This window comes from Rhododendron vialii, chromosome 12a (genome assembly GCF_030253575.1).
Source record: "Rhododendron vialii isolate Sample 1 chromosome 12a, ASM3025357v1".
NCBI lineage: Eukaryota > Viridiplantae > Streptophyta > Magnoliopsida > Ericales > Ericaceae > Rhododendron > Rhododendron vialii.
The window spans coordinates 626,173-635,973 of record NC_080568.1 but is presented as its reverse complement, the minus strand read 5'-3'; the positions used below and the strand labels follow the sequence as shown (position 1 = coordinate 635,973).

General features: G+C 38.9%; 2 protein-coding genes across 2 annotated transcripts; one reads left to right on the top strand and one right to left on the bottom strand.

Annotated features, from left to right (window-relative positions):
- Positions 1-228: 228 nt before the first annotated feature.
- On the bottom strand, positions 229-2,915 carry LOC131310154 (pentatricopeptide repeat-containing protein At1g71490-like). Its single transcript, XM_058337002.1, has one exon. The coding sequence runs from the start codon at positions 2,661-2,663 to the stop codon at positions 483-485; it is 2,181 nt and encodes a 726-aa protein (XP_058192985.1). The 5' UTR covers positions 2,664-2,915; the 3' UTR covers positions 229-482.
- Positions 2,916-5,076: 2,161 nt separating this feature from the next.
- Positions 5,077-8,632, top strand: LOC131311420 (uncharacterized). The gene is made up of 3 exons (XM_058338882.1): positions 5,077-5,565; positions 7,790-8,050; positions 8,153-8,632. Exons 1-3 carry the CDS (start codon positions 5,197-5,199, stop codon positions 8,339-8,341), a joined length of 819 nt encoding a protein of 272 aa, XP_058194865.1. The 5' UTR covers positions 5,077-5,196; the 3' UTR covers positions 8,342-8,632.
- The last annotated feature ends 1,169 nt before the right edge of the window (positions 8,633-9,801 follow it).

Below are 9,801 nucleotides of genomic sequence, written 5' to 3'. Positions count from 1 at the left end.
TCATAAGTACAAGCACTAAAAAATTTAACACTGGGTGGGACCTTGGATTGGGTCATATGATAGCATATCAATTCACCCTTGTGCAACAGAAGCTGGGAGATAGTTTAAGCTGAGAGATGCTTTGTCAAATCCGGTAATTGTAGGGACAAAAGAATTACCAGTTGGGTTAAACAAAAACAAATAACCACCTTGAATGTAACCAACTAACTAGCTCTACCATATGTGCAGAGGGGGAATTCAACCAGTGGTTACCACTGAAACATCAACTATATACCAGAGAGCAAGATCGCAGATTCAAGATACAAAAACATACACAAATATAAAAGTTAATACAATGATGATCAGAGGATGTCCCACAATAACAAAACAATGAGGACTAAAATTCCATTAATGCTATTGGTTATTAGTATATTACCGTTTGGATGTAGCATGGCATTTCAGAAGATTCTTGAGAAGAGTATGCAAGAAAATTACCAAAGAGCTTATTTTGCTAACAGAAGTTGTTCATCATACTCCTCAAATTCATCATCCAAATCAAAATCCTCAGCAACAACATAACCAGCATCTTTCATCTGCTTTGTCAATCCCCCCAACAAAGGGTATATCTCATTTGATTGGGAATTCGATGTGTCCTCCACGAAAAAAGGGGAACATCCAGCACCCGCATCAACCCAAGCACAGCCTGGAGCCTTTCTCACACCCAAGTCCCTCATGAAGGTCCTTACCCTAGCTAGCTTGTTCCAACATCCAGCTGAAGCATACATATTAGCTATCGGAACATAGTAGTCAGAAGTTTCAGGCCTAATTTCCAACAATTTTTCAGCCGCCCATTCCCCAATCTCTGTGTTTCCATGGATGCGACATGCTCCAATAAGAGTGACCCACATAGCAGGGCTTGGGTGGTAAGGCATCCTTCTGATAATCTCTTCTGCTTTCTTCAGTAAACCAGCCCTACCAAAGAGATCAACCATGCAAGAATAGTGCTCTAAACGAGGAATTACACCATAGACAGTCAACATCTTTTCAAAAAGCATATGACCTTGGGTTACAAGACCCGAATGACTACAAGCAGACAAAATAGCAACCATGGTTACATGGTCTGGCTTTATTTGGAACCTGATCATCTCTTCAAAAAGTTTTATTGCAGCATGTCCCTCTCCTTGTATCCCATAACCAGCTATTAATGAAGTGTACGTCAGTTCATCCTTCTTGCTTAGCATATCAAAAAGTCTTCTTGCTAGAAAAACTTTTCCAGATCTTGCGTACATATCCACAAGAGCATTACATAGTAATAAGTAATCATCGAGCCAAACACGCCTTATAATGTAACAGTGAAACTCCTTACCATGTTGCAGATTAGCCACTCGGGCACAAAGAGGAAGAATACTTGCAATTGTCACATAATTAGGCTCAATGCCAGAAAACAACATCTTCCTAAATAGATAGGAGGCCTCCTCAGATAAGTCCCAGTGTGCGTAACCAGAAATAATAGAGTTCCAACTTATCATACTCTTAGCTTCTAATGATTGGAATAAATTGTGTGCATGCCTTAGGTCTTTGCACCTGGCATACATATTGATTAAAGCATTTTGAACATTATGAAGTCCACTAAAATTACTACGAATTGCAACGCAGTGAATCTCCTTCCCCATTATCAGTGAACCCATATGGGAGCATGCACCCAAACCAATAAGCAATGCAACAGAATCCAGAGGAATGCCAGAAGTTTCCATCTGTGGTAGCAATTCAACTGCACCTTCATAGTTTCCAGTTTTCAAGCACCCTCCAGCTATGGTGTTCCAGGTTATTATATTCAATTCTACTCCCTGCATTCTCATGCTTTCAAAAAGCTCAAAAGCTTCTCGCCACCTACCTTTGCAGGCATATCCAGAGATCATTGAGTTCCAAGAAACAACATCCTTTTCGGGCATTTCGTCAAACAACTTCCGAGCATCATCCACTTCCCCACACCTGGCATACATCGAGACCAAGGCATTTTGCACAAACAAACACCAATCAAGACGGCTAGCATCAATAGACTTATGAACCTCCCTCCCTAAATCCAGATTTAGTTCTTGACCACAAGCCTTGAGAACAGATGGGTATGTGAAATTATCAGGTCTAATTCCAGCGTTCACCATTTGCCCATAGGTGGATAGAGCCTCCCGCGAAAGCCCGTTTCTCACGTAAGCAGAGATAAGCAAATTCCAGTGAAAAGGGTGCAAACTTTTCGAAGTCTCAGTTACAAGATGGGCATCGGCAAGGAGATTAAAGACCGAGTAAAAGTTGATCAGCTTGCGAATCAATACGGGATGTTTGTCAAGACCTAAACAGATAATGAAGGCATGGAGCTGTCTACCCTCTGAAAGTGACTTCAGGTCGGAGCAAGACAGCAGAAGAAAAGAAACGGCTTTCAAAATTGCGTCGCGGGTAACACCAAAAGAAGACTGGCATTGGATGAGAGAGAAGGTCCTGAAGGCTTGAAAAAGACGGCCTTTCGATCCAAAGTCTTGGAGAGATGTGAGAAGAGAATCGACCCTGGAACCATCACGTTCCCCGGTTGCGGATGACTTGATTTGTTTCCACTCCTTAGGGATGAACTTCTGGATTTGGGATATAGAAAGGCCTCTCAGTCGCAGATAACATGGAGAAGGAGACGGCATATACCAAAGAAAATACTCGTATGTAAATTGTGCGTTGAAACGCGGCGTGTGGGTACTGAGGCCCCTCCCTCAGTGCACTACCTGGTTCGATGTCTTTCCCCGCAAGCCAAGCCAAGCCAAGCAAACTAACAGAACAGAAATGGCGTTGAAAGAAGAACAATTGACAAGTAGTATTGACAACTACGGCACAAAAAAGTTTCGATCCGTCATAATACGTAGAATTCGATCCATCTCAGAATCTCATTACTGCATAAAAGTCTCTTAAACTATGGTTACTTTTTTTACTTCGTTCTTAAACTATCATAAATATTTATTATCGTTTATTTTATCTTTAAATTATTCTAATCTCACCTATTGAACTATCATAAATATTTATTATGGTTTATTTTATCTTTAAATTATTTTAATCTCACCTATTGAGTCCAAAAGAATGATGTTTGGACTCATTAAAGGACTAATTGGACATGGAAAAGATTTGAATAGTTTAAGAAAAAAAAGCAAATGACTTTGATTGTTTAAGGATGTAATAAAAAAAAAGAGGAAGATAATAGTTTGAGGAATAAAAATATAAAAAAAACCTCTAATAAAGAAAATACACAAAAAACAAGGGCCAAGGGGGATAACCTTGAGATCCCAAACTCTAAAGTTACTGCTACTCAATTCGTTACGCATGGGTAAACCACATAAAACCAATTACCTGACTGATTAATAAATGAAAACTGCGTGCGCAGTTAGCAAATGCACGGTCATCTACATTTGTTCAAAGCATAGATCTTCTTTTTTTCGTTTGCCATTTGTTTTAGTTTTGTTTTTCAATTATTACTCTATTTCTTTCTTCAATCATTATTCTATTTTTTTAATTATTACTTTCACATCTTTCTGTCTCTCTCATCATTACCCTTATATTCAATCATTATTCTATTTCTCTCTCCACCCATTACCATAACTAAACTAAACTAAACTCTCAGCCAAACACAACCAGAGTTTTTTCAATTGTATTCCATGTTTTAGAGCTCTTCTACGGTCAATGACGGTAGTTATATCGACCTTTTACTGACTAGCATGCAAGACCCAACAGAGTTAGGCAATGTCACATCTCTTTCTATCTTAATGGAGCCCACACATGCAATTTGCATTTAACCAAAAAAAATAAGAAAGCATTTCTCTACCAATAGAAGAAGGTTAATGAGTTTTGGCATTTTAAATATTGTAGCATTTCAAAATTTAAATATCACATATCAATTCAATCATGGTCAAGACCTTGTTCATTTGGGGGACTCAAATTTTTTGGGCATGGTCTCCAACAAACTTTCTCTATTTATCTCTCTATTTATTATTATTAAAAATCTCCCCCAAAACTCTCAAACGAACAAGGCCAATTGTGTATGTGTTTTCATTATGTCAAAAACGGTGGTGAAAAAGTATGGAAAAACGAGCAATGTTATTATTTGCACAAATCTATGTACACAGATTTGGCTACAAAAATATCCAAAATTGTCTGATCCATTAGAACCCCACGAAATAATGAATAAAGAGTTTGTGTACATCAAATATCTCCCAACTTTGCATTGAAACATGACTTCACAATTAGGATTGCAAAGGACCTGCGCTTTTTGTATGCAACTCGAGACTCGACACATTTGCTACTACTGAGCAAACCGAGCCTGAAAAGAATTTTTCACTTTGTTTGGCCGAGTTCAAGCTAGCCATAAACTCGACTCGTTTAAATAAATTCAATTTCGTTTTTAGAAGCTCGTTTAGCTATCAAAACTGAGCTCAAAGTTTTCAAATATCAATCAAGCTCGAGTTTGAACATCTATGCTCAATTTGAGCTTGAGTTGAACCCTCTTATAACAGTTGAAGACCTGTTCCGGTTTACCTTATTCTAATAATTTTTAAATTCAAATATAATGAAAATGAAAAATAATTTTTAAAATTTTTTTTTGCACCTTATAAAAGATCTCAATGAAATTTATCAAATAAAAATCATATTAGTAAAAAAATTATTTGTGTAAACACATAATTTTTATACTTGAAATTGCCTTCTTTTTCTATAAACTGGAATGGGGCCGAACTCATACACTCCAAAGCTCGACACATGTTGATATTCGGTCGCTTTTGGCTTTGCTTGGTTGGTTGGTAGTTTAGTTTAGTTTAATTTTGGTAGTAGGTAGAGAGAGAAATATGGTAATAATTAGAGAAAGGGGTAATCATTGGAAAGAGATGGAGACAGAAATAAAATTAATAATTAAAAATATAAGATAATAATTGAAGAAAGATATAAGGTAATGATTAGAAACAAAACTAAAACTAAAACTTACTAATTAGCAACCGAACACACTGTTTGTAACCAACGTCTGGCGCGGACGCACACACGCACGCCTTAAACCTTCCCGAACCCTTCCCTTCCCCACTCTGCTCATTATCCAGTTTCTGTGGCCATGGAAATTCCTCCCTTGCTTTCTCTCTCTCTCCTCTCCTTCCTCTCACTCTTCCAACTCAAAGCTTTCTCTCTCTACCCCCCAAATAATCGATGGCCATCGCAGCCCCAAACATCACCTCAGGATTCCTCGCCATCCCCTCTCCTCCCCATCACCGCTCGCTGCTGCTCCCATTGGGCCGGCCCAGACCCGTAAGTTTTTCACCCGCTATCTCGCTCCGTTTGAAAACGGTTTGTAAGGCCACTGAAGTGTCGGTGGCGGAGGAGTCACGTGAGTTGGGGAAGAAGTGGGTCCCGGTGGTGCCGTTGACGGCGCTGCCGAGGGGAGAGCGGCGGGTGATAATTCAAGACGGGGAGACTATACTGCTTTTGTGGTATAAAGATGAGGTTTTCGCGATTGAGAACAAGTCACCTGCTGAGGGGGCTTACAGTGAAGGATTGCTCAATGCCAAGCTTACTCAGGTAATCTATGTCAATGCCCATTGCCCCATTTAATTACTCGGTTAAGAATTTTATTTTATGATAACCTGAGGTCTGGGCTATCTTGCGGGGACCAAATCACATGTATTTGTACCTTATATATAACAAAAACACAATTTTGAGAGACCTTTTTCTTCATAATTTTTACAAACAAAACCTAAAATGTAGTAGGAACAATGGGATAATTGGGAGGTGTGCAAGGACCCGGCCCACTTGCACCTCGTTGGTCGGCCCCTGACCTGGATTAATCACGGGCCCTAAAGTTAACAACCTAGCAAATGTCCCCAAAGGAGCTAGGAAGTTTCGAATGGAGGCCATAGGAGGGACTAGGGAGCAAACCCCTGGTCTTTATATTAAGATTTATTTTAATGGGGCATTACCCGGTTCGTGTCTGTTATCGAAAATGCAGAAAACTTTTAAAAATTAAAATTTGGTTTCTCATACTATGGCTTGCAGTCGCTTTGGATGGTGGGAAAGGATGAGACAAGAAAGGGGAAGGGCCAATAAAAATATTTCTTTTTCGTACTTTTTCTCCCCATTTCTCACCAAAATGCTCAATCCAAATGATTGATTTCACGAGAAACCATAACTCTTCCCTTTCTTTTCTCATGAAACCCTTTCATCCAACGGGAGTGGACGTACTAACACACTTCAAGTGTTCCATATGGGCTTTGCTCTGGCTTTAATTGGGCCTCCGGCTAGTGAACAGTAGGATTGGTCTCCCGAGATTACTTCGAGGTGAGTGTAAGCTGGCACATACACTTGAGCTGTCGAAAAAAAAAGTGTGATGAAATAAGAACTCTTTACTAGTATTAGTAACTACAAATGTGAGCAAAGTACAAAGAATGATGCTCTGGAAAAGATTGTAGACTTTGCTTCTTAGATTTCGGTTTGCTTGTGGAGACTATTTCCTGCAACTTTTAGTAGAGAATATGTTCAATTTAGTATGAGGCAGAAAGGGGGAAAAAAAGACATACATACTTGATATGAGAAAGAAAGAGAGCAGTTGAGAACTTGGGAGAGAAGCACCAGCTGGTTGTGGGAGTGGTGGTTCGATGGAATCATGAGCGAAAACTTTGTCGTGCATACTCCCTTTGGTTTAAAGTTTAAATAAATGCAATTGTGCTGGAAAGTATGCAATGTGGACCTATCAAGTTTGGTGACACTAGTTCCTAGTCTTCCCTGCCATTCCTTTATACATGTCTGTATGGTATTCAATTTTCTGTATGGTATTCAATTTTCTGTATGGGTGAATGGTCCACCACACCGCCTCTACCCCCCCGTAAAATGCATTATCATCACCTTTACCTAAATATTCTTAGGAATATTTGGTCAATTCATAGTCTGGTTAGCTAGAAAGATGATCGTCATTCACTAATTTAGGCATATTACCATTCCATTAGGAGGCCAATGAATGACCAATCCTCTCATTCCCAAAATCTTATCAAATTGGTCAATTCATAGTCTGGTTAGCTAGAAAGATGACATGGTGGATATTATCGTCATTCACTAATTTAGGCATATTACCATTCCATTAGGAGGCCAATGAATGACCAGTCCTCTCATTCCCAAAATCTTATCAAATAGTAACCATTTTTTTTTTTGTTATGGCTCCCGTCCCATCCACCAATTCGGGTAGACGGTAGACCAAAGAACACTAAGAGCTCAAAGTCTATTGCTGTGGAAAAGAAGTTGGCAGTCCATAATTTGATTTTCTTTGTCTGCTAGAATAATAGATATTCCTGTATCCTTCGCACTAAAAGTGCATGCTTTGCTGATAACTATCTCGTTACCAAATTTGTCCTTGCAACTATGCATCTTTGGCAGTTTTTAGCCAAAAGGATGGAAACTATAGGCATTTGCTTGGCAGCAAGAGATATACGATCCAGTCAATTCTACTACGTTCATGTTTCAATGGGTATTTGAGTCGATTTCTTCCCTTGGATAATTTCATGGTCTGATGATGGTTGGAATCTGTAACTATTCCCAGAAACTCCAAGGATGAGGTCTGAACTCACTGTGAGAAACTATTGATATGCTCCTACTTGTGACCCTTTCAATGTCAGTCACAAAGTTTATCTTCGTTATTTTCTATTTTCCCTCTCGTGTAACATGTGCATATGACTTGTCTTCATGGAAGAAGAACGTTTGCATGCAGTTTTTTCCTTGGCATCATAAAATCTGAATGGAAATTTTTTCTCCTCAGGATGGCTGTATCGTCTGCCCAACAACTGATAGCACATTTGATCTTAGAACTGGCTCCATCAAGGAATGGTATCCAAAGAATCCTGTGCTGAGAGTTCTCACGCCTGCTTTGAGGGATCTGTTCATTTATCCAGTGAAGACTGATGACGAGAATATATACATCAGCATAAAAGGAGGTGCAATAGCTGATGCATCCGCAGAAATCGTCTTCAGCGGAAGGGCTCAGCCTGGCATAACTGCAAGTGATGTCAATGTTGATGAGGTAAATTTTGAAGCACAGTGTAAATAACAAAAAAGGCAGAAAGTGCTGCTCATGATGTTTAGTTGTCTGTGATATGCGATTAAAGATGATGATGTGTTGTAGGTGAGGATGGTGGTTGATGAGGATCAAGAGGGGTTTGGTTTCACGCAGAAGAATGAATTGATAAATGGAAAGGCTGCTGTAATCGGCTTCCTGTTGCTGTTGGATTTTGAGCTATTAACTGGTAAAGGTCTACTCAAAGGAACAGGTTTCTTGGACTTCATTTACTCTGCTACAAATGCTTTCAACTAGACTCCAATTTCTTCTTTGTGCAATGACAGAGAAATCGTGATCGCAGATGACATATTTTCTAGTCAGAAAACATTTCGTTTCCTTGTTTTATCTTTTCCGTTCATAATTTTCAAATGCTTTAAGTTATTCATGTTGCTTCTATCACCTTAATCTTGTACACTTTTTCTTTCCTTCTTTTTCACATATGCTGTATGCCAAAAGGAGCAGGGTCACAGCTGTTTGAAACTGTGTGATTTCATTGAGCTGTATATATGAGAAGTACCATATGCACTAATATGTTTCTTTCAACAATCCTTTTTGTACTCTTCTGCTCGTTTTGCATCGGGTATTGAAATGGAGAGCCTGAGAATAGCTACCAAATTGAATGAGCATAAGGAACCCCGTTACCATTTTTCTATGATACAGCAATCCCCATTTTTGTGACTTAGAAAAGAAATAAGTCTCAACTTTCTCCAATTTGCTTTCTGTAACTGAGTTTTTCCCTTTTCCCTTTTTGTTGCTTTCCAAGCAAGCTGATTATTTTCCCTTTCCTTCCTCTTGTTTCCCTCTGCGAAACGTGGCATGTTGGTTGGCCAGGCTTTCCATATCCTTCAACTGCTGAATGCCTGTTGTAACTCTCTTCCGAATACGCTTGTTTGCGTGATTGTTTACCCGATTCCTTATTTTGTATCCCTGCATTATGGATGTTCCCGTGTCATTTTGACCCCTCGTCTCATTGGACTTTTCATGCACTTGTATCTTTTTCAGACTTTATCTCATTAGCTCATCCGGAAAATTTTCTGTCTGCTGCATTATTTTCTTTGAAGAAGCTGGACGATTTGTAATGTCGGGTGAGGGGAGTCACCAGATGCAGGGGTAGTGCTTGGAGCCTCTAGAGGGGTTAGGGTTGCGAGAGAATGGAAACTTGATTTGACTATAAGTCGAACCATCTTCTCTGTTTTCACAATCATAAAACTTGTTCTGTTCCCAAAAACAGCCTTATATACTAAGGGCATGTTTGATTAGCGAGAAAAAGATTATAAAAAGTGAGAATGATTTAAAGTGAAGTAAAAGAAAAGAAAAGTAAAATGTACAGCTTTTTTTTTTTGTCACATCTATTTGATTAGGATGAAAGTCGCACAAAAAAAAATTGTAGAAAAAAATACAATATATTTTTGTTGGAATGTATTAGTTATCTGTTAAACCTGCACGTTTGTCCTGCACATTTGGTTATGCAATTTCAACTTGGGATAGAGTGACGTGATAAAATACCATGTACCTTGAAATTGGGATAACTCGGTCAGATATACGGTGGTTATGCAATTTCAACTTGGGATAGAGTGACGTGATAAAATACCATGTACCTTGAAATTGGGATAACTCGGTCAGATATATGGTATTCACTCTGTCCCAATTTACTTGTCTCAGTTCTATTCTAACTGGATAAAAAAAAATTATTTATATATTTAAATTGGTAATGA

Bases quoted from the DNA above. Each gene is read 5' to 3' on its own strand.
- LOC131310154 (XM_058337002.1), bottom strand. From the start codon at position 2,663: ATGCCGTCTCCTTCTCCATGTTATCTGCGACTGAGAGGCCTTTCTATA.
- LOC131311420 (XM_058338882.1), top strand. From the start codon at position 5,197: ATGGCCATCGCAGCCCCAAACATCACCTCAGGATTCCTCGCCATCCCC. The intron at 5,566-7,789 runs GTAATCTATGTC...TTTTCTCCTCAG, and splicing joins TCAATGCCAAGCTTACTCAG to GATGGCTGTATCGTCTGCCC. The intron at 8,051-8,152 runs GTAAATTTTGAA...GATGTGTTGTAG, and splicing joins GTGATGTCAATGTTGATGAG to GTGAGGATGGTGGTTGATGA.